General features: G+C 37.8%; 1 protein-coding gene across 2 annotated transcripts in view; it reads right to left on the bottom strand.

The window, feature by feature from the left end:
• The window catches only part of LOC134533674 (lachesin-like), a 780,301-nt gene that overhangs the window by 138,812 nt on the left and 615,027 nt on the right, over positions 1-26,462 (bottom strand). For both annotated transcript variants that reach the window (XM_063371220.1, XM_063371221.1), the window contains exon 8: positions 12,917-13,066. In XM_063371220.1, coding sequence (XP_063227290.1) covers positions 12,917-13,066 — 150 coding nt within the window. The remainder of the gene's footprint in view (positions 1-12,916; positions 13,067-26,462) is intronic.

Below are 26,462 nucleotides of genomic sequence, written 5' to 3'. Positions count from 1 at the left end.
GGGGTGCCGCCCCCGACCTGAGCAGTTGGAGCTGATCGAGGGAAAGGGGGCACCGAAAACCAGGAAGCAGCTTCAGAAGCTGCTGGGGCTGCTTAACTGGCTGCGGTCCTTCGTCCCCGACTTTGCCAGGGTGACGTCCCCGATGACGGACCTACTGTCGCCGAAGACTAAGTTCCGGTGGACCCCCGCCGCAGACGAGGCCTTGCGACAGGTGAAGCACCAGTTCAGGAACTGTCACACGCTCTCACACCTGGTGCCCAGCCGCCCCATCTTCATCCAGACAGACGCGAGTCAGGAGGGGATGGGTGCGGTACTGTACCAGATGGATGACCGGGGCATGAGGCGCGTGATCGAGTACGCCAGCGCCAAGTTTGGGCATGCTGAGCGGAGGTATCACGTGAATGAGCAGGTGTGCCTTGCGGTGGTCTGGGCCCTGCAGAGGTACCGTCACCACATCGAGGGGCGCTCATTCACGCTGAGAACCGACAGCCAATGCCTCCGCTGGCTAGACTCCGCTCAGGGCCGGAAGTCTAAGTTCACTCGGTGGGCCATGCTGATCAAGGAATTCTCGTTCACGGTCGAACACATTCCTGGACGTGAAAATCAACTGGCCGATGAGTTGTCCCAGAATCCGGATCCTGAGAATGAGTTCCACGACGACCAGGGCTGGGAGGAAGTGCTCCTCCCTAAGCGGGAACGGGGGGTAGAGGACTCGGTGCCGCAACCATGTGCGTTGTACGCGCTGAAAAGCTCCACTTCCCCTGCGCCTGAAGCACGACCAGAAACGATGACTGAATTGCTCACGTGGGTCCACGCGGCGCAGCTCCGGGACCCCGACACCCAAACCCGACTGACGGAGTGCGGGGAAGGGGTGGTACCGGGCTGCCGAAGTCTGAACGGGGTGCTCCAGACCAGGGGGGCTCACAGGACGGGCAGGTGGCAGACCCACGTGCCGCCCGAGGCTAGGCGCTGGGTCATGAGCTACCTGCATGACCACCCCCTGACGGGACACCCGGGTGCGGAGCAGACACTGCGTGAGGTCAGACGGACGTTCCACTGGCCTGGCGACGCGGCAGAAGGGAGACGCTACGTTCGGGCCTGCCTGCGTTGCCAGGAGCAGAAGTCCAGGTGACCCTACGGCAGGGAGCAACAGGTCCCACGTCGGCCCCGGGATGCCTTCCACACTGTGGCGGTGGATATTATGGGGCCGTATCCTTGCACGTCCCGTGGTCGGCGATTTATTGTTGTGGTCACGGACGTCTTCACCCGCTGGGCAGAGGCGTTCGCAGTACCAAATGTGAAGGCCGGCACCGTGATTGCCCTACTCGAGCACGAGCTCTTCCCGCGATACGGGTACCCCGCGGTCCTGCTGACGGACAACGGGGTGCAGTTCACGGAGAGAAGCTGGCGAATGTCCTGCGCAGGATGAGGGGTGGACCATCACACGATGCCCACCTACCATCCGCGCGCGAATCTGACCGAAAGGCGGAATCAGGACATTAAAACTCAGCTGCGCATCCGGTTGGACGAGGACCACACCAAGTGGGACCTGCACCTGCCGACGCTGCTGTTTTGCCTACACCGTCGGACGAACGCGGTCACGGGCCATTCCCCTGCTGAACTGGTGCAGGGCCGAAACCTCGCCCTGCCCGGGGAAGCGCGCACACTCCCCGACTCGCACGACATGACCGCGGACGATCTGTGCGAAGACGCCCGACGTCGCCAAGCTGACTACCTGGCCCGATGCACGCCGCAGACGCACCAGTCCCCAGGACGATTGGAGCCTGGCCAGCAGGTGTTTGTCAGGAGTCACCACCTGTCGTCTGGCGAGAGGGGCTTTTGCGCCAGTCTGGCTCCTAAGTGGTCAGGACAGCAGGAGGTAGTGGACATACTGGGGACCACCTCGTACCTCGTGCGCCGTGCCTACAGACAGACAACTAAAGTACACAGAGACGACATCCGACTGATAGACGATCCACACAACGAGTACGACCACGACTACAGCGGACCAGTGGTTGGTGACGGAGCCGATGATGACCTCACCGAAGGTGTACTGGCCGACCTCGGCGACCCGGTGGTGGTACCACCGGAGCCGGACCTGGGACGTCGACGGGGACACGCCCGCCCCAGATCACAGCGGGTGGTAAGCAGGGACATTAACGAGGACGACGACACACGGGACGGAACGCACGGGGGCGGCCACGACGGTAGTGGACCAGTGGTCCTAGGACAGGGCCAAAAACAACGTCGCCGTAGGAGTACTGGTCGACCTCGGTGACCCCGTGGTGACGCCGCCGGAGTTGAATCAGGGACGTCGACAGGGACACGCCCACCCCAGGTCACAGCGGGTGATAAGCAGGGACGTTGACGAGGACGACACACGGGACGGGACGCACGACGGCAGCCACGACTGTAGTGAACCAAAGACCCAGGTTAGGGCCAATGACAACGTCGCCGTAGGCGTACTGGTCGACCTCGGTGACCCCGTGGTGATGCCACTGGAGTTGATTCAGGGACGTCGACGGGGACACGCCCACCCCAGATCACAGAGGGTGGTAGACAGGAACGTTGACGGAGACGATGACACTTGGGGCACGACGCACGAACGGGCTCAGTTCCCTACGAGGGGACATCAAGGGGGAGACGGCGCTTTTCGGCTGGCAAGAGGGGGCGGGACAAGGATGCCCGTCAGGGGGGGCGGAAGGGGCCCACGGGGCGCGAGCATGGCAGAGCTGGAGTGCTTTGTGGACTGGGTGCTTCCACCCGATGACACCAACGATAATGACAGACCACTCATCGAGGACGTGACGCATGACGACACTGCACAGGGCGACCTGGTCGACCTGAGTGAACCAGTGGTGACGTTGCCGGAGCCTGTCCAGAGAGGTGGACGGAGATGCGTCTACTCCTGGGAACGGCGGATGATGAGGACAGACGTGAGCAAGGACGCGACAGATGGGGTAACGGTCCGGCTCCTCAGTGGGGAGGGCGATGTCGACAGGGCCCAGCAGGTGGTCCTGGACTTGCTTTCCGGGGAGCCGATGACGACCTCTCATGCGGGGGGGACCGGCATTGCGCCGGTCCACGCGTGAGAAAACGACCCCTCACTACCTCCGGGACTACGAGTGGGGGGCTCAGTATAAACCCCGAGACGTACGACAGACGGTCGACGGGGGGCTACGCTGCAGCGTGATGCAGCCCTTGCCCCAGTTTGCCCGACCCATACGGAATGAAGTGACAGACTCCGACGACCAGACACGTGGTCGGACGCGGACGCAGCTACCGGTCTAGGTCGGCGTCGGGGGCCAGGACGGCCTCGGGAGAGGAATGGCATTTAACGTCAGTCGTCGTCCCCTCCCATGTGCAGAGCCGTACCTGGCCACCGACGTGGGCCTGAGGTAGTGTATTTTCCCCAGTGAAGTGCGACGCCAGGGACGCACCCGCGTGCGCCCTAGCGGGCCAATGAACCTTTTTGTGCAAGAGATAATTCTGTGTTTGTATATTTTTCCCAAATGGTCACGGGCCTCAACGAGTATGTAAATAATGTAATTGTATTTTATTAATTCTGTAAATTTGTTGTTAATAAATGTTTCGTTTAGCTGTGTAAATATTCTGTGTTTTCTCAAGTGTGCTACTATTTAATTGCAGCCAAGTGCGCCGCGGGGCGGGACCTCTCCCACGCCGGCCGATTTCTCCTCCACTCCCCTGCAGCCCGCGAGCTCCGGCCTGCTGGCGGGCGGGGAGAGTCAGTCGTGTTCAGGGCTCGAACAGGACAGTCGTGTACGCCGCTCTGCGCTGCTCGCGAAGTGCGTACCTTGAGCTCGTGGCCAGTCTTACGTTTCTAGTTCATATGTTGTCGCGGCAGTTAAGCTGCCTCCGCGAGTCATTTGCCGCCTAACTGAATTTACGAGTTTTCGAGTGACGTTACCAGCCGAGAGTTCCAGAACGCAGACGTGCAATTACGGGTCTCAGAACCTTCATCGTCTTACGAAACGTTACGTAACGGGCCGCGCATGTATTGCGCTTCTTCACGGAGTAACCTTAAACGGGGTCAGTATTACGTTGAAAAATTCCCAATCCGTGTCAGGACGTCCTAACGGACAATACGGTTTTACGGGAGTCCGGGTCGCCGCGGGTAGGGGCTTGTTCCGCGACGGTTCCGCCAGGCTGCGGCAGGCTCCAAAACGTCATTAAAAGAGGCTCGTGAAATCGTCAACGCCGAGTTATCCTTGGAACAGTCTACCACTATTCCTCTTCACCTAACTCCTCCCACCAGGTCCCGCAGTTCCCGGTCCCGGCCACGTTTGCCTGGACCCACACCTCACCGACGAGAGCAGTACGGGCATAACTGGACAGTCACGCAAGTAGGGAATCGGGGGCCTCAAGCCGTGGGACGTCAATATATGGCTACAGCACCCTCTAGCTAACTAAAATGAAATTGCAAACTCCACCAAACCTCAACAAGATGGCGGTACCAAGACGTCATACTGACTGACGTAATATCTACCTTGGCATTAGTGGTGGCAGGTCAGTCTGCCGGTAGAGTCCGTGGAGGAAGGATTCCTCACCATTTTTTTTTTGTTTTCCTAGGGTTCGAACCCACGACTCTGTGTTGCATGTAAGTTTGTTTATTAAAATAACATTAATTTATTTATTTATTCATCCTCAAAATTTTTTGGTAATAATTTAATATTTTCAAGATTAAGTCAATTTTCAAGATGGTAAATGTTAATTTATTAAGATTTAATTAATTGAATTTTTATGTCTTTTAAAATATTTTCCAATTTTCTAGCATAATAAATATATAATTTCAAGATGGTGGGCATCACGAAAAGTACAACGTTCCAGAATACAATATAACAGCCGCAAATTAAAGTGCAATAATGACGTCATACACATCGAAGATTGCTACTTTAACTAAAAGTGCAGCGTTCTAGAATCCAAGATGGCTGTTTTTGTATCTAAATGTGTAATGTTCCAGAATCCGAGATGTTGGTAAGTAGCTAAAAGTGCAATGTTTGAAGTAAACTTTTTTAATAAATTTTTTTAATTTTTAGGAAATTTTTGGTAAAAAATTAAAGAATTTTGCGTGTTCGGTCAACGTTAAAGTAATGACTTCGGCGGCTTAGGAAGGATAGAGAACGGTGAAATTAGGGCGCTAAGGGGAATTTAATTTTTTGTGAATTTTTGGTCAAAAATTAAAGATTTTATGTTTATGGTCAAAGTTAAAGTTGTGACCTTGACTGCTTAGGACGCCTTTCTTTTTCCTGTCTTAATCCGTTTTTATGAATTTATGTTCTTTCAAAGGGAAAAGTTATTTGACGCATTTCGAATTTTGAATTTTGGGATTTTTGATGAGTAAAAATGGTAAATTTCCCTTTAAATGGGGGATATTTCCCTCGAAATAGGGAAATTGTAATGAATTTGGAGAAATATTGAGCTTTTTTTAAATTTTTGAAGGTCAAGGTTATTCTAGATGGCCTCCATGACGTCAGGGCGGGCGGTCATTGACCCCATCCATAATTCCCCAACCAGGAACCAGTAGCAGGGCATAGATTCATATAATAATACCACAATATGAAGTTTAGTCTTCATGGAGTATACTTTATGCAACAAACATTTTTTTTTTCAATTATAAAAATGTCAACTTCGTTTTTTCTTCTGCAATATTCTGTGTTTCTCTATTTTTCGATTTTTCAACGGTTCGGCTGGTAATAATCTTTTCTTTATACGATGAACTAATCTACATTCTAAAACATTTGAAGCTTTTTTCTGTTTTAATCTTCGACGACCGAAACTTCCTACCTCCAGTGAACCATAAGTAAATCGCCTTCTGCTTAGCACTATTTGCTTTCGACCAGTTACTGTTCCAGTTATTTATTTGTATCAGATTAACAAAATTTATTTTATTTTGTAAATATGAAACATATATTTTAATATAAGCTTAATATACTATTGAAATTCCAAGAAAACACTTTACACATACATCCATGATCCAAAGACAAAATAATAAATATTTTAATTTAATAAACTGAATAAGTTTTGTGGATGCGAGGTTTTTCTCTTAATAAGGATTGATCAGTTTATTTTTTCCCCTTAAATTTTAATTAAGCTTTGATAACGGAATTAGAAAGCAGTTTTAACAGTTATTATATTTCCTTGATAATGACGTTAATATTTCAACCCAAATTGTTAAAGACCAATAATAATTTTACCAACGTGGCTTCAACCTTAAGCCTAACACTTTGAATATATTATATTAATTTCTGATAAATTCCAAAAAGAACAAGTTAAAGGTAAGTATTTTTTAGAAAATATTTTAAAGTATCTTCAGCATTCGGCAATACAATAAAAGAATACAGTTGTTAAAAAAATTTGAGATTAACTGAAAATGTAAAAGAATAACTTAAAATAAATGTGAGCATGTATTTTAGTAGTACTCGCTAACTATTTGTAAACATCTAACCTTGGTAAGCAGCAATTTCATGTGTTCTCATGTTGCAAATACTCTTATAATATGAAACTCTGACACTAAATTAAATGCAGAATTCATTAAAATATTGCAGAGCTCGAATATTATACGTAAATTATTAATATTAAGGAAAATCAGTATAAAAGTTTTCCCTTTTAAACACCTATTTAGTATTATGTTTAACGAGATGGTATTTCTCAGGGCTAGCAGAACAACAGAAATACCGAACGCGTGGGGACGCACAAAACGCCAAAATACCACAACGCCGATCGTACAATAACGCCGAATGCCAAATTGACTACAACGCCGACAGCTAGAAAACTGCTGTGTACCACAACGCCAAATTACCACAACGCCGAAATACATTAACGCCGAAAAATGTCATTGCAGGACTGCCACAAAGGTTAGGTTAGGTAAGGTTAGCACACAAATTCATTCAGTTGTTTTTCATGTTGCCCCTGTGGCCCCCCCTCCCCGCAGCAACATTTTTCGGCGTTATTGTTTTTCGGCGTTGTGGTACACAGCAGTTTTCTAACTGTCCGCGTTGCGGTCAATTTGGCATTCGACGTTATGGTATTCAGCGTTATGGTACGTTCGGCGTTGTGGTATTTCAGCGTTGTGGTAACAACCCGAATGCGTTGCATGTAATTGCCTCAACGCTGAACCTTTGATATTTTACTGGAAATATCAAGCCTGTTTTTTTAAAGGATATAATTACTAAGGCACATTGAGTGTGAAATTTAGCTTGCACCAGAAATGAAAGTGAAATAAAGAGTGCATTACACAACGTAAATTTGACAGGTTGAAAGTCCAATGCGCATGCGTGCGGAACTGTTGTATAGCCACGAGCTGAAGTCGTCTAGATGGCGAAGTCACTTGTGGCAACATGCACCCGTGCCTGTTTCGCAAACATTGATGGATGTATTAAGCATGTTGGTGAAAATAGTTAAACTTTATGGTTGTGAAGTTATCCTTAATTACATGTAAACTTTAATATTTATATCAAAATAAAATACCAATTTTAAAAACACATTTTAATTATCCAGGACAGTTTTCTTAGGGACAAACATTGCGTGAAACATGTTTAACATTTTGTTGGTTCTCTAGATCATTACGAACTGGCATCTATATCCTAGGTATTATTCGAACTTCAAATGTTGCAGTTCAATAGATCCCAGCTTTCGACTTGATTTTCGGCCATACATTTTACTGAAATACTGCCTGTCTTGTTAAAATTCACTAAATAGTTATTACTTATAACACAGTTTCCGCACACGTTTGAAGTTATACTTCTATGGTATTACTTAAATATGTACCATATCATTTTCTAACACATATTATTAAAAAAAAATACTTAATTGAGTCACTTATAAACCCGATTTTTGATTACTGTGATACGGTTTATGGCAATTTAACCGCGGTGCAATGCAAAAGGTTATAGGGCATTCAAAATTTGTCTGTCCGTTTTATCTTTAATTTAAAGAGTAGCGAGCATATCTCCCCGTACTACAATAGATTAAATTGGCTAAAACTGCACAAAAGACGACAGTTCCATTCCCTTTTACAGCTTAAGAAAACATTAATGACACAGGCCCCGTCCTATCTACATAGCTGACAAGTTTCAATTCCTAGGTTCACGTTATGGTAGAGGCACACGTTCGCAGAGTAATTGTTCTTTGCTCATCCCCCGACATAAGACAGCTGTATACTCAAAATCTTTCTCCGTGACTACTGCTCGTGACTGGAATAAACTAACCGAGTTAATCAGACTTCGAAATTCCCTTTCTATGTTTAAGAAAACATTATTCAGGTACTTGCTTAGCTCCAATCAGGTTTAGCTGTGGTATGTGTGATTGAATATGTGTGAATGTACATGTATATGTATAATTTATTGTAAGAAAATGTATTGGTATATATATATATATATATATATATATATATATATATATATATATATAAATTGTTTGTATTTTCGTTAGTTTTTTAAATAAATATTTATGCTATTAAATATCTTTAAATCTATATAAATTTAGCATTTGATAATTTTACCAAAGGCCTTTATATAGTAAGCCTATAATACGTTAATTTCAGGTAGCTTATGTGTATCGTATATACTAGTTTTTTATTATTTTTATATTTGTAATTATATGACTTGATGTAAGTTTTTGGACATACGCCATTGCTAAGAACTTTTTCTGTTGAAGAAAAACACCTGTGTTTCCGTACCATGTGCGTCTCTGCCTGAGGACGGGAGCAGATAGCAGTTCCCGAAACGTCGCTTGTTTCTGTTTAGGTAAAACTATTGTATTTGTTTGTTTTTTCGTTTTGTCATGTTTTTTGTCTCGCTTCAACTGTTGTGCTGAATTATTTTGGGTTTCAATATTTTTGTGTTGTCATCATTTGTGGGGATTTTTTCGTTTTTTCGTTCTCTTAGTACATTTTTCTTTGTTTTTTCTTTGTTTGCTGACCATATTCCTGTTTCGGAATATTTTGTGGTGTTCATATCCTTGTTGACAACAGCAATTGTTTGCTTAATTTTGTGTGTTTTTTGTATCTTTTTTTGAGTATTTTTATTTTTATTTAATTATTTTATTTATTAGTTTTTCTTCAACAGAAAAAGTTCTTAGCAATGGCGTATATCCAAAAACTTACATCAAGTCATGCACTCCCATTGCACAAATCTTTTAAAGATAACATGTAATTATATGTTTATCTATTTTTTATCTAAACGTATTTTGTGACAATTTTTGGTATGTGTACCTAGTTAGTAAATATGTATGTGGTTAAGTGCAAGACAAGGCAGTACGCCTTAACTTCACCATAAATAAATAAATAAATAAAGCCAAGTAATTCTTTTTATTAGTTACTAGCTGACCCGACAGACTTTGTCCTGTCATTCAATTCAAACTGGAATACTATACTTATAATTATTATTTCTAATGTTGTATATTTTGTTATTGTATATGTTTGTAATTTTTTATTATCTCTATAACATATTGTTTATTTTAATGCTTGTTCATACACAACATTGTTAGTTCTATTTCCTGGCACGTAAATAAATAAATCTGATGGTTTTCCAACACGGGAACAGGCGACATACAGTTGGCCATGTGAAAAAAATGCATTTTCAAGATTAATGCCACAAACACTTAACGACTGCCCTTGCGATTTATTAATTGACTTGGAAAATGTAAGCCGCACTGGAAATTGTAACCGTTTAAAGTTGACTGGTATGTCGTTCGCAAACTTAGGGATGCGTGGAATCAAAACGTCTTCGCCTTTACATTTCCCTTTTAAAATTGTGGCTTCGATGACGTTGTTCATTAATTTCTTCTCCACAAGCTGAGTGCCATTACAAAGACGTGGCTGGTTTATGTTTCGTAACATTATTTTTACCGATACGATTTTTTTTGCAGATTATTAGGTGGTAATCCGGGCAAAACAGGGAATTTAAAAATTACGTTGGGTAGTTGACAACATCGTCTTAGTTAGAAACGGAATCCACCGATTTGTATGTCATCAATTCGCCAGCTATCTTACTTTGAATTTGAAAATTTATTTCGTTGACATCAAACTTTTTTTCAGCTAATATAACACGTTCACTTAACCAAACATGATTTTTGTAATTTTCAGCAATGTTTGGGAAAACATCTCGGCGTGTTCGGTCTTTGATTCAGTAAAATGACAAAAATTTGCAGGGAATGTAATGTATCCAGACGATGTGTCAACAGGAATTTTGCCATTATCAATATCGAGCATTTGTTTGGAAAATTCTTCACCAGATTCATTATTTTGCAATACGACTCGCATATTCATATTTAATTTTAGTGTCTTGACGTTTTTCCATAAAATGGACGACTTCAAACAAGCATTAAGTTCGTCGGCTGGCGTTGATCGAGGCATTACTAGCAATGTTTGTTGAAAATCACCTGCCAATAGAATCATCGCTCCAGCAAACCGGTTTTGGTTGTTTCGTAAATCTTTCTTTGTGCGGTCTAATGCCTCCAAAGATTTTTTGTGTGCCATAGTGCATTCTTCCCAAACGATTAATCTGCTTTGCTGCAACACTTTGGCCATCGCAGAATTCCTCGTAAGGTTGCAAGTTGGAGTTTCATTAACTTGCATGTTCAACGGCAATTTGAGTGCTGAATGAGCTGTTCGACCGCCTTCCAAAGAGCAAAGCGTATATAACGCTAGGGCTAAAGTTACATTAAAAGAGTTTATAATAAAAGTAATCATTTAGTTTTCTTAAATTTTCTATGTTTCTGCGCAATCTTCTTAATTATTTAAATTTAAGAATCTTCTACGAAGTATTAGATTAGATCAATGAAATCGGTAAATCCGTTCTCAAGTTATAGCATGACCTGGAGAATAGGGGTTCATATATATATATATATATATATATATATATTGCTCAAACGACTGAAATCAGGCTAAATTATACATACAAACGATCTTATTGACCTATTTTAACATTATTAATAAACAATATTATTAATAAATATTATTAAAGACGCTTTCACAATCAGTGACGAACCTTGAACCAAGTTCATAGACGTTAACAAGTTCACATATTACCACTTATTTTTAAAGATGGGTATCAAACTGTCAAGTTTTGACAGTCACCAGTTAGCAAATCATCTCTCCCCTTTAATGTTGTATGTTTTTGTGTCACCCCGAGTCATTGTGAAATTGTAGTTGTGGTTGTTGGTGTATTAATACAACGCTAAGTACATCAATGTCTTACCGGGGATTCGAACCCTGAGCCACCGCACCATAGCCCGGTGCGTTTCCGAATGCACTACGAAGGTCGACTTTCTTGAACGCTTCTTCCACTGCACCATAAGGACTACTAAGTGGTGATAGGGAGAATATGTTTAGTATCTTGATATGCCAGTTTTCTTAATTTTTCTTAATTTAGGGATATTTTTACTTTGAATATTTTATTTTTCCAAATATATTCCAGGGGAGTTCCACAAATATAATATTTCATTTGACACACCAATACTTTAGGTTTTTATCCTTATATTTACGAAAGTGTCAATATTACGGTTTTATGTAGCTAAATGTGTGTCCGCCATCTTTGTGTTACATTTACTTACATTAACTTCCATTCCATTTTCAATAAATTACCCTTACCAAATCACGTGTTCAGAGAGCTAAGACGTTTACACAAAAAAAATATTTTTGTATTTAAATACTATACAAAATTATTTTCTTTAAATATATTATATGATAACCAATTAGTAAACATAAATACTATAAATAAAATTATTAATTGTGTCTGTAGATAAATAATGATTAAGTAATGACCGTAATCACACCCATTAAAAAAAAATTAATACGGAAGAGTTTTACATTTTTCCCTATTACATAAAATAACAAACATTGGAAGAGGTAAATTATATACACTTAAAAATATTTACATTTATTATTCTTAGTTTTTGTAACAAATAAGATAAGTTATATGTTCCTTTTCCTACGACACCTACTTTTTTATTTCGTATAGTACGTATTTTATCATATCGCTAAGGGATCATTAATTGAATGGGAGATTTTTATCCCAAAAATTAACTGGCAAACTATAAAACAATAATAATTAAGGTTTTATTATACGTGTAACTTTCAAACAAATTGGAAAACGTGTAAGCGAAACCATATTTATTATCCTTTTTTGAGTGTAAGAAAAATACGATTGTCATACCTGAAGGTCTCGTATTACCTTAACAGAAAAAAAAAGTGGTTTATACAAGGGTTTTGTTTTTAAAATATCATTTAAAACATATAGCTTTTTCCGGAAAAAAAACTATTACAATAATTTTATTTGAAACAAATAATTTTAGGCACTTAACGCGTGGAAACCAAATATTTATACTTAAGCAAGATATGATTTTAAAATAGCATTTTGGTTATTTACGTATCTCGATTTGGTTGTAAAGTTTCGTCATGATGAATAAAACATGCCAAATCTTCGTTTATTTTATGTTAAATCTCTATTTAATTCGAATAAATCTTAATGCATTTAATGACAGGTTTAATTACAAAACTGATTATGACAATACGCATGGAATGTGCTGTGCTTAAACATTTCTAGATGTATGAATACATGCATTTTTGTCTGAGATATTTACTCAGAGTTTATTGCTTGTGTTCAGTGAGAAAAATACACAAGGTACGACAACAGTTTTTTATAATTTCTCTTCGCAATTTAAATAATTTTTGTAAACATCGTTTGGATAAAACCTTTATTAATGCTTGGCCATCTAAATATTTCATTTAATAAGTCTAAATAAATATTAAATACGTTTCAAACAAATGAATTAATTTTTTTTAAATTTTAATTTGAACATTTTCTTTTTAAAATTTTGCAGAAAATATTAAAGAGGTAAATTGTCAAATTTGTCCTAGCAATATATTTTTAAGTTATGTTTTGTTTCTACTCACCGTCCAGTTTGATGACCCCATCAGTTTCTCCTAGAGAGTTCTTGGCCACGCACTTGTACGAGCCAAAATCATTATGTTTTACGCTCCTGATCTTCAGCATCATGTACTTGTTGTAGCCGTTATCCATTGACACCGCTTCGTATTTGTCACCTGCAATCAATCAAAGAAAAATAAAGATTCACTGAAACACTGACTGTTTTCTGATGAAATTTTAAATATTTTTACATAAACTGATTTAATCTCTTAAAGAACTAATTGAAATGTAAGAGTTTTTTTTACAAAATTATTTTATTTCATTTAAAAAAATACTATTGGCCTTAAAATGCTATTGCTGCTAAAAAAAACTCAGTTTATATATAATCAAATATTACATATTTCAATTTATAAAAATCCACTATTATTGCAAAATAACCAATGGTTGTCTTGTTTAGATATTCATGACGAGTATTTTTTGAAGTGAAACTATTTTAGGAACGATAGTAGTTATATTTCAAGGTTGAATTTTAAAGCAATGTTTTCGTGAAACATTATTATGATACGTTTCTGAGGCAAAAAGAATGGAAAATAGGTTGCGGACGGTGTAGAGAACCTGTTAGGCCACGATGCCAATATTGGGCTCCACATGGCGGCGTGCGGCTCAGGTTGAACCCCGCCATGCTGCAGGGATAGGCGGGTCGCGGCGGTAGGAACCCGCCTGCGCTTGACGCCACCCAGACTTTAGGGCGTATTTGGGCAGAGGGCAACACAACGGGGTTTGAGCTTATTGTTGTTCTCCGCGCTACGGGCCATTACCGCAAGAAAATGTTTTTTTTTTTCATGTACGTATTATTTTCATTACAAGTGTAAATAAATAATCTTTAACAGTGTTATATGAGTATTATTTTGGCTGTGTGGCCATATATTTTTTGGCTAGTTTAATGCTTTTTAAGCTTTTGTTTTACAGGGTAATTATTTCTCACGAATAATTATTTGGTTATTTAAATCACACATCGTATCATAAATATGAGACCAAAAGCGGGTAAATATGTTAAGTCCAAATAAGAATATGCTAGTATGAGAAAAGTTTAAACCAATATCGTACGAGAAATATGAATTGTTTTTATTATTATTTAATTTGATATTTTTTTATAAATAAAAAAAGTTTAGGATTTTTAAATACTTGAAAAATAAATTAATAACCAAAAAGCCCCGTGCTGAGTTATCTTGTTATTAAATTGTATAAATGGTTTGGCTGAGTAATACTAATAATAGATATTATTAATGTTGTAAAGAAAAAAATTATCGAAGTTTATTTACTTTTTAAAATGTATTTTATTTGCAAAAAGAATTGTTTTCAAGCTATAGATTGGGTCCTGGACCTGTTAATAAACATTTTATGTTGTGATTATTTCAAAAAAGAGTAATATTTATTAACTGATAAAATAATATTAATTTATTAATAATTTTTGATGTGAGTAATAGTTTTGTGTATGCATGTTTAATTAGAAAATTTTCTTCCATTACTCTTTCTCTCTCTCTCTCTCTCTCTCTCTCTCTCTCTCTCTCTCTCTCTCTCTATCTCTGCCGTTAAACTTACAATATACTTACGAGTCGAGGTTTTAATTGACAGAGAAGTATCAGTTCTATCACATGTACTGAGTTAAACGCAATGATTTTAAATGATGTATGCATTTTTGGATTAATTGCAATAAAAATGAAATATGAGGTGCAGCATTGCCTCAAAATAACAAATACACGTAAGTACATACATTCCAGACAATGTAATTAAAAGCTACATTATTTGAAGTCCAAACTGTATGCTTGATGATATCATAAACCAAATTTTTATACCTTTATTTGTTAATGCATTTAAAGCGATGTAAAATAGTATGTATTGTTATCGCCTTGTTTGACACATCTAAATGCATCAAGATACTTACAGGTGTTGTAAGCATGCGAAAGATGTCCAATCTAACGTTAAAAAATATTTACTATCGGTGACAATATTTTGATAAGCGAAAATTGATACAAACATGTTAAATAATGTTTTTACTTACAAAAATTATTTTAAGTAAACAAAATAGATATAATAAAAAATATAATCACATAAGAAATTTAAATACAGTGGGTGGTCCATCCATTTTGACCCTATCTCTATGCAAAACACTGTGTGAAAATGTAATTAGGCAATATAGTTAGGATAAGCAAACACACCGATTTCTTTGAATTATAAATGTCATTATATTTATTATAATTTTCTGGAATTATTTCACTACTAATAATTTATATTCCTAACCAAAATCACCTTTAAGAGTTTTTATGCTTTTGTTAATTCAGAACTTCACTCCCCTTATTTATAACCCTTCCAATATGACTGTACTTATATTTTATTGTTTCAACTAGAAAATATGAATCAGAAATAATTGAGTTAGGTTCATGTTTTTCAAAAATATATTTTTATTTATTAACATTTTTGTTTAGAATTTTAATGTTTTTGAATGTTTAAAAGTCTTTAAATTTGAGTCAGAATATTTACATTAATTTTAATTTTTAAGATTTTATAAACATTTACTACAAAATCTCCAATATACATTACTTTATAATGTAACACAAAGTAATAATTTTTGAATTCTTTACAATGAACAATGGAATATTAATTTATTTCTGACGATAAAATATCGTTTAAAAGGTATTAAATCTTATTTCATATTAATAAAAATATTTATTAATACTTTGTTGGTACTCCATATTTATTCTTTTTTTTTTTTTGCAATTAGTAATTGTTTTCCAAATTTTTACAGCTTTTAATTAAGTATGTTTAAAAACTTTTAAATACATAAAGGTCAATTTTATTTTAAAAAATAGAAGTATTTAGTGTGACTGTTAAGTGACAATTGTATTGTGACGTTCTGACAGCGTTTTAACTGTGTCAAAATGACATCAAATCGTAATAATAAACGGAATTCTAGAGGCAAGAAATACGGAAAAATTTTAGCCGAAATTTATCTATTCTAAATCCATTCTATATGACAAAATATAGGTACTCACTGTTCGAGAATGACAGTGAAACTTTTCAACGAGCCCATCGAACCCTTAACCTTCCGGGCAGTTTTGAAGTTCTAGCGTCGAGTAGCAAGCTTCACTAATTGGGTGAAATTTCGCCAAAGTTTACTGGCTTGTCCATAAGGTGTTTCTCTGTTTAACTATTGGCAAAACAGTATTCGAAGGACCCGCTACTCTCACTGCAAAAGTTAGTTCCCTGGACTTACAATGCTTACATTTACATTCTCTGATATCCTCGAGTAAGCTTTACTAAGTTCATTAATTGGTTTATAGCCAGTTACCCTTAAGTACCTAAAAACCTACTTCTCGGAAACCATGGAAAACAATAAATGAAATCTGATTTTAACTGTTCTGATTTTCTTTGACACAACACCTTAATTCCCAGTTGTCTAAAAGTAGATTGTTTACAAGGGTAAGAAAATTCCTGAAAGCGAGTGAAAAATAATAATAATATATAAAAATAATTTTTAGTTATTAATGAAGCGTTTAATAATTAACACTTCGGAGAACATAAGATCTATTTACGCCATTTTATTCCTGCGAGGTGAGTACGAACATGACATAAGGCAAAACTTTGATCGTAGGAACAAATTTATCAGTACATATCACAAAGAAAAAGAAGTGTAAATAAAATCGTGCGTTTTTCTGTAATCGTTCCAAAATTTTCTGAGTTTGATGAAGTATTCAAAAATCAGTTAAAGGAATCGTGTCAGTGATTCGAATCGAATATCAGTGATTTTAATCGTGGTCATCGTAGTTTATTTATACGAATGACTATCACTTATAACTTATCGTTTATCACTTTCATTATACTTCACGACATGGTTAGTCCACGGGGATTTAAATATGATGAAAATAACGTAAAGATAGGCCCTAAAAATATGTATATATTTTATAATTTATTTTAAAAATTGTGCTCTTTTAATTAAACGCAAAATTACTTGGTTATCTATGCCAAAACTATTTGGAACCTTTAATTTTGTTGATTATATATTTTTATTACTTATGATACTGGTAAAAATACCTAATTGTGTGATGCTTTGAGCATAATATAAATGTTTAATTATTTTGTTATCAAGCGTCGATTCCAAATAGGTTTGATGTTCAAACAAACTGACTCAAAATTTTATTGTAATATCTTATCCACTTTTTTATAATAATCATATACGTAACCTACAAATTGGGACCATTATCATTTATAAGATACTAGTTGATGTACCCATGCTTAGCTAAGTAAGGCTACACGTAAAACACTATTGTTTGCTCACTATGCAGGAATGGGGAAAGACATCCATAAAGATGGTATAGTAACTATAAACTTACTTATGTATGTTATCCAGAAACATGTTTACTTTATACTATGATCCTTCAGTGAGTGTATTCCTTACACTTAAGCCCGCCTCTACTTTCCGTCGCGAGTAATTGGTCCATTAGTAGCAGTATAATAAATTGTTTATCAGTATGACTCGGAAGTGTCTTTCGCGAGTGCTGCGCATCTTCGGAGCCAGTGATCTCATCTTTACTTTCCCCTGTATAATGGTGAGGGGAAATTTCGACATTTTCGGCCCCGGTAAACATGATATAATATTGTAACCCCATTTTCCCGAGCCCTTTGACTTAACTACCCCATTTTTTTTTTTATCACTGACTACTGAAATTTTTTTTTACGATTAGTTCCACTGGGAGTCCTAGATTCGGTCCAAAAACTATTTCAACCAATAGGACCAAGATTAACATCTACTTCTGCATGTAAAACAAGAAATAAAGTCACAGCTGTCACTTCAAATTTCTAAAGTTTAAATTTTCGTCATGGCCGCCATATTGATTTTTTTCTGTTCCGCTGGAGGCCGCCATCTTGGATACCGTCGAATTTGTTTCTGCTGTTTTTTCCTAGAGAGCGCCAGCATCGCTCTGACTCATCACATAAAGTCGATGATCCATTAACTACCAGAGCTATTATGGTCCTTATCGACACATAAAATTTAATGTTTTATGCAAAATACATTGAAAGCACTGTGATTAGAACCATCGCAGCTCTGATCTCTAGGTTGAAAAACATATGCCTTTAACCGCACGGCCATCCGGGCATTTACCAGACTGAGAATTTAATAAGGTATTTATATAATTAAAATACATTTCGGAATTGTATTTTTTTTTGATGTAATAATAGCATCCCTTGTTCAAAACAGAACCGTCATCTTGTATTAAGATGTAACTGTTGCAATTATCGTTACGGCCTCCATCTTGAAAATCCGTATTTTTATTGCTAAAAATTATGAACATATTCCAAAAAATATTTAAAAAATTGAATACTTCAAATGTTTAGTTACTTAATCAATTTCGGTCCTCGGTTCGATTCCCGGAGAAGGAAAACCAGTAATGTATTAATATATTTAAAAAATTCCAACAAAAAGTAATAAAGATGTTTTACGCCACACCCGACATTTTAAATTATGTCGTCACCATTGCAATTTTCGTTACGGATGCCATAATGGATTCTAGAAACATTGCTTCATTCGTTATGTCAGCCATCTTGGAAAACTATGACATCATCATTACACTATTAGTTACGGCTACCATATTAGATTCTCGAACGTTGCATTTTCATTTTGGTCGCCATCTTGAAAATCTTTAGTTATTTTTCAATTTTAATAAAAAATTTAAATAAATTAATTCAATTAATTAAATTTTAATAAAAATATTTTAAAATCATATCTACATTTACAACATGGAGCTCAGAGTACTCGGTTCGAACACGGTAAGAGCAAACAATAAAAAACATCAGATCCTTCTTCCATGGAAGAAACCTACAGACTGACCTCCCTCCACCAGTTCCAAGGTATATATCGTCAGCTGGTATGACCTCATATCCGCCATCTTGCGTTCGTCCGCTGGAGACAACATCTTGTTTCGTTTTCTAGAATGTGCTGACACCATGTTAGTTTAATTTGTTTGTTCACCATACCTTTAACCTCGATTGTTCTTTGTCCTTGACCTTGAAATTTGACCTTGACCTTGAAATTTGACCTGGACCTTGAAATTTGGAGTACTCATCGTTTTGCCTAAAGCCATTTAGCCTTAAATGTTCTTTAGGCAAAACGACTTTAGGCGAAATTATTTTAGGCAAAATGACTTTAAGGCAAAACGACTTTAGGCAAAACGACTTTAGGCCAAATAACTTTAGGCCAAATGACTTTAGGTAAAACGACTTTAGGCAAAACGACTTAAGGCAATACGTGTTTTGGCAAAACGACATTTGGATACATAAATTGAATGTCTAAAATATTCAGAATAATACTTCGTTCACATTTAGCGCATAGATGGCGTGACTAGTAGTACCTATATCTCGTAACATCATGTTTAGCACAAGTAAAGGATCATTTAGTTCAGTTTAACTAAAACAGCTTGTGCTACAAGTCATATTTAAAAGAATGAGTATGTGGTTTAGTTATTGTTCACAAGGCTGCGTATAAGTCTAAAGGAAAGCAATTTTATGAATATGCGTAAAATGTAAATTGGTTATATTATAATGTTTATAAGTAATAATTGTTTATAATACTAGTTCAAGACTTGATGTAAGTTTTTGGACATACGCCATTGCTAAGAACTTTTTCTGTTGAAGAAAAACTAATAAATAAAATAAATAAAAATACTCAAAAAAAGACAAAAAACACACAAAACTAAGCAAACAATTGCTGTTGTCAACAAGGATATGAACACCACAAAATATTCCGAAACAGGAATATGGTCAGCAAACAAAGAAAAACAAAGAAAAATGTACTAAGAGAACGAAAAAATCCCCACAAATGATGACAACACAAAAATATTGAAACCCAAAATAATTCAGCACAACAGTTGAAGCGAGACAAAAAACATGACAAAACGAAAAGACAAACAAATACAATAGTTTTACCTAAACAGAAACAAGCGACGTTTCGGGAACTGCTATCTGCTCCCGTCCTCAGGCAGAGACGCACATGGTACGGAAACACAGGTGCGACTGAGAAGGGGCTGGAAAATGAGGGTATTTATCAGAGAAAGGGCTACATCTTGCTCAGCCAATGACAGACGAGCTGTCTCCCCATTCAACAGAAAAAGTTCTTAGCAATGGCGTATGTCCAAAAACTTACATCAAGTCATGCACTCCCATTGCACAAATCTTTTAAAGATAAAATACTAGTTCAGTTAAATATATTAGATTCATAGAACTAATTTTATTTTAAGACATGTGAGCTTTGTTTGAAGGTAAACATTTTATTTTAAATTACCTTAAAAGACGATATATAGTAATGGTGAGCGACACACTATCTATTTGTCTCGGAAACTAACTAACCTTCCTCCTTGAAAGATGCAGGCTATACTGAACACCCTCCACTCTTGTGTCAGAATGTCGAACCTCTCACAATGTTTCGATAGTAGTTCCGGAATCCTTGAATAGAGTTACAAGTGGCTGGAATGTATTTACACACACTATATGGAGCAAGAATATACTTAAATACTTTTAGGCAAAATGACTTTAGGCAAAACGATTTTAGGCAAAACGACTGCTCGGCAAGTTAACTGTCTGTTAAAGAAAGCGAAGTGCTGAAACTTTAGGAAAACAACTTTAGGCAAAATGATATTAGGAAAACGACTTTAGGCAAAACGAATTTTAGGCAGTACGATTTTAGGCAAAACGACTTTAAGGGAACTTAAGCATGCGATTATAAATTTAGGAAAAACGACTTTTGGCACAACAATTTTAGGCAAAATAACTTTAGGCAAAATGACTTTTAGCCAAAACGACTTTAGGAAAAACGACTTTAGGAAAAATGACTTAAGGCCAAACAACTTTAGGCAAATATACTTTAGAAAAATAGACTTTAGGCAAAACGATTTTAGGCAAAACGACGGGCCCCCGAAATTTGAGCTGGATCTACAAATTTTACCTTGACCTTAACGACCATTTGATATCCGCCATTTTGTGTTTAGTACTCACTACCAGGAACGATAGTTAACATATATTACCTGCTAGTGGACATTGCCACCATCTTTTTTTCATCTGCTAGAGAACTCCAGCTTGTGTGTGTACTTGTCTCATAGAGCGCACTACCATCATACTTGTTTAGGTTATACCTGCTAGAGTGCAGTAATAATTTATTATTACTGTGACACCCGCTTTCTTAACATTTGGGTGGCATATTGGTAATTAATAATTATTAAGCTAGAAATACGGGAAAACTTACAAAGTTCATTAAATAAATTTATAATCAATATAGGCTACTGAATGACTCGATCGATTTGTGTTCTTCGTTCGATCCCTGGACGATGCAAAATAATTTAATTTTATATAAAAAATAATAACTTTAATAAATCATGTACTAAATCCTAAAAGAGGTTTAAAATCATATACTACCATCATCCCATAAGCCATTACGACCGCCATCTTGGATATTTGTATTTATTGACTTATAAACTCGGGAAAAACTCAAAAATTTACCGAAAAAATAACTTTTTAATTTACATATTAAATCGATGGATTCCTGTCGGCGGTTTATTTCTCGACTAGTGAAAAGTGTTACTTTATATTAAATAAATATTTTATTTAGGTTTCCATTACCTATAGCGGAGTTTATCAATCATTTACTCTACGAAAAACAACTCAAGACAATATACGACAATGTTTGACGAATTAAATACGTTCCCGATAAGTCTATACTGAAAGTCTAGTTTTTGATACTTAGAATAACCTTTAAAGTGTTCATGTACAAAACCATCAATATATATACACGAAGCGTCTTCGGACTGCCAGACCGGGTCATGAACAATGTCAGACATAAAGACCATAAATACACTATACACACGGTACACACAGGAAACGGAATGAACACACAGTACACACAGGAAACACAGGAAACGGAATGAACACACAGTAACACACATGAATCCGAATTAAAAAAGTACACACAGTACACACAACAAACGGAATGAACACAGAGTACACACAGGAAACAGATTGAAAAAAGAGTACACACAGGAAACGGAACGAACACACAGGAAACGGAATGAACGCACACAGTAGCGGACACACCGGCTTAGTTTGAAATCAGAATACAAAAAAAAAATACATTAATTTTTTGTAATTTAAATTATTTATTTTATCTTATTTCTTAAAGTTAAACAAATGCAGGTAAAACAATTCATTATTGTATGTAGCCAGCCTCCTTTAGTTAATTTTTTAGTATAAAGGGTATTTCTTTGATGCATGAATAGTTTCTTGCACAGAGCGAGCCATGTAGTAGTCTTAGCCGGTCAGCCAATATGTTTGGATCTTACCATGATGTGTAATAAATCTCTTCTGCCACCATCTTCCTTGCACGTTTATAGTAAATATTATGATCTCTGGTGTCTTCCGTTTTAACACCAACCACAAGGTCACTTTCATCATCGAGCATGTGATCAGTACAAGCTTCATCAGACATATTTAATATAACACGACGTTTCCATCGTTTTGATCTCAGGACACCATCACAGTCTTCGATCTTGCCTGCTTTGGATGCTTCAGCACAGTCTTCGTTCACGTCGCCAACTTCAGAGTCACTGAAGCAAACACCATAGAAGGCATCGTCTTCACCCAGATTACCGCAAGAATTCGATATCGATGATGTCGAAGTTTCTTCATCGTCTTCATCCTTCCTTTATAGGTGTCCATCATTATTCCAAACTATGGAAGATCTACTGAATATGGGCTTGAATGTATTCTCTCTTTTCACGGTGTTTATAGTTCCATTAGTTTCAGTCTTCCCGAAGCCATCAGCATCCTTAAATTTATGTTCTTCGTCACGATCGAGTGAGCAATACCATCACGCTCAGGACATGGAAAATTTTTTACATCAACCTGCACACTCTTCCTTTGTATAGTGTCTTTATGGATGTCCTCTTGCCGTAAGTGGGCTTGGCTTTACATGTTCTACCATGTATTTTTAAGCTGTCAATTCGTGTTAACAACCTGCTACACCGATTACGGCTTAACATTTTGCGTAGTGGGTTTTTAACACAATCATTCTTCTCATGACATCTAGTCACATGACAAAATACTTGCTACAGTATCTACAGCAGCTTCCTTCCGATTCAGCTGCAGATATCAAACCATGATCCATGGTATCTTATGTGACTAATGTTAGATGAAAACTGACAGTATTCCAATTGTAACAATTTTTTTAATATTTCATCAGTGAGAGTTAAGTTATCTTTTGCAAAGCAACTTGTTGTAAGTAGTTCTGCTTGTCAAAAACAGATGACGCCACAATTTGCTTGCAGGTAAATATTTTTTATTTTATGTGGTGTAACGCCTCTCGTGCCCTTAAATTATATTAATTTAATTTTAAAATAAAAAAATTCTAGGCAACAGCTGAGTAAAACTATAAAGAAAATACAAATATTACCAGAGGTGTCACGAGGTGTTGAACAAGAAAATTTGATACCTACTCCCTGTACACAAGCAATTTGGGAGCTAGTGGATCGTTTAAATAGATTAAGGTTAATAAAGAATTAAAAATAATCACTACAAAATAGATTGGTCTATAGGTTTCCTGGTTTATTTAAATAGTATTAAAATATATGTTTACCATATGTTTTAGTTTCACAAAGAAAGGTATTAACAAGTTATTAAAATGAGGGCCGGCCCGATATGATTAACACACGTTAAACCGTACTTTTAACAACAAATCAAGCACAGAGAAACAATTTTAAAAAATGTCCTTCCTGACATATCATAGCAGGTTATGTTCGTCCATTCATTACTGTTACAATTTCACATATTCTTATTTGTTATGTTTTCAATGGCACTGCTCGCTGGTATTCATTTAAATAATTTATTTGGTTGGTTGTAGGGAGAAGTTATATTTTAAATACCACCCGGGGCCTCAAAGTTGGACGTCTGGCCGGGATAAAGCTCTTCTTAAACAGACTTGAAGATGGAGGTCTTGGATAAAATGATAGGTGTAATTTCGCCGCCCAAATGTTGGACCCTGTCTGAAACACAATCCAAATTCAGATGAATTAGACTTGCTTCCAGACAGTCAAACACAGTCGGCGCGTTAAGACCAACAAACGGGAATTCGGGGAGGAAAAAAGTCCGAAGTACTCACCAAACAGGGTGTAGCTCCTGGACTCAGGAAATGTCTCGCGCCGACATCCGAAAGGAGCGGACCGAGAATAGCGCGGATGACGCGGAAGAAACCATGATTTAGGAAAATTAAAATAATAAAAGTTAAACTCAAACATAATTTGTTGCCTAATTACAACGACTTACTGGCTACTACTAAATTTAGAAACTGGGATCACATCCCTTAACACCGATGATTACATTCCTAATTCGAAGGAAGAGTCCGTTGTTGCCGCGAAAAAGCCTCTCGACAGAGGAGACGCCGAGATGATGTGGTAAGTAGCCGAAGTCTAAGTGCCGCAATGGCGGACAAAGCTCCTAATTAAAACGGGCTCTCGGCCCTAGAGAAAAGAGGGGGAAGGTTCAGCTCTGGACCGAAAACTTCTGGAGGTGACCGAGGTGGGCTTAACTACACTTTTAGTTGTTGCGCCGAGGGACGACCACTGCGATCTCTACCAGCGGGCACAGAAAGCTGCATAGGATCGACTTTTACAGGACGCGAGTAGAAAGCATAGGGCCTTATGGCGCAGCCGGTGCTGCTCTCTGGCGGCCTAAAGGGGAAGGAAAGAAGGAGGTTAGCAAAGTCACCACTAGGTGTCGCGGGCGTTAGCTCCACTCGCTGGCGACAAGAGCAGAAGTAACTGTTTCTGCCACTAGATGTCGTGGGTGGTCCATATCTACACTTTTTTTTTCTGTGTCAAATCGTCCTTGAAGTAGGCCACTGCCTGGCGAGTTTTCGTCAGGGCAATGATCCTGGGCCAAATTCTGAGAACCAAGGTGGGGAGCTGGGGGGTGAGGGTGGACAAAAAACGCAACGAGGCTGGGAACGAGCGTCCTAACATGACGTGTTATGAGTGAACCTAAGACGTATGCGTGACTGGAAAAGCTGTTGTAAGCTGATCTCTGATAAGTGGTAACAACTCGTCCATAGCTGTTGTATGCAAATTTAGTCATGCAGGGAATTGAAGTTACAGGCCCACGGGCGTGACTGCAAGCGGGAGAAATGTAATCCAGGATGCTAACGACGTCTTTAGACTTGCAAAAGCTCAGATTGGCCCCTGAAAAAATGTGCCTCTGTCCACAGCCGCAATGTTTAACTAAGTAGAGTACACTAGCCTAACAAAGTGTAAATAACCCTTGTGTAACCAATAAATATGAAGACCAATATTTCCAAAAATAAATTAAAATTATTATAAAAATTTAAAAAAAGGCCCGAAATACCTAATTTCCGGTACAGTGGGATGCGCAATGCTCACTAACGATCGCAAAAGAAGGAAGGCTTCGCTAGACAACAAGGAGAAGGAAGTTTGTCCTTAGTGATATTGTTTCTCATCCGTTTTATCACATATTTTTGGACTGAGTAACGTTTTTTTTAAATCCACCTTATAAAAATATTGTAAGTATTGATTTAGTAGTAGCAGAAATTGACTAATTAAAGGTAACTGAATAAAATTGTATGACTCATTAAGTAAGAAATCCTTCATGCAGACAATGATTTCTCATATGTAACAAGAAGCACTTCGAGAAAACCATCAGATTTATAGCCAGGAAAAAACGGAAGCACTTGCAGAAAATCATGAAAGTATTGACAAGAATAATCAGGAGCACACGGAGAAAATCACTATAATATTTGCAAGAATAATCGGAAGCACTTGGAGAAACCACCATAATATTGACAAGAATAATCGGAAGCACTTGGAGAAACCACCATAATATTGACAAGAATAATCGGAAGCACTCGGAGAAAACCATTATAATATTGACAAGAATAATCGGAAGCACACATCTACATTTTATTTTATTTTTTTGTTTTCGTGTAATTAATGTGTAATTATTCACATAAAAACGCGACTTTTTTAATGGTACGATACCAGCATTAAAAACCCTGAAATTGTTAAAAGAGATGCCGAGGGTTCTTATCTAGTCACTTTCGACACAGGTTTCTTTATATACAAATTGGGGTAATTTATCTGTCTCTCTATTCTGTGTCATCTATGATATTAAGTGCTGTAGGGTAAACATTTGACTCTGTTATTCTTCTTTACATTTAAACGCTAAGAAAAATTTCGTGTTTAAAGTTTTACTTTTGTGATGTACCCCCGCGAAATTTCTTGTTGCTGATATGTTTGCTGAGTCAAGGCAAACTCGAGCTTTCGTGTCCCAACTTCTCTAAATACATGCCAATGAAGAGCCTTTGATTGTTAGTCAACTTTTAGAGTAAGGAATAATCTATTTTAATAGAACAATACTAAAAATGTCTATTTGAAGAAACTTGTTTTTTTTTTTTTGTTAAATAGTCCTTGTAATGAATTCATAGCATTCTTATTTTATTTGTTTACAATATATACGATAGTAATA

The sequence above is a fragment of the Bacillus rossius genome, chromosome 7 (genome assembly GCF_032445375.1).
Source record: "Bacillus rossius redtenbacheri isolate Brsri chromosome 7, Brsri_v3, whole genome shotgun sequence".
Lineage (NCBI taxonomy): Eukaryota > Metazoa > Arthropoda > Insecta > Phasmatodea > Bacillidae > Bacillus > Bacillus rossius.
This window is presented reverse-complemented; position numbering and strand designations above follow the sequence as displayed.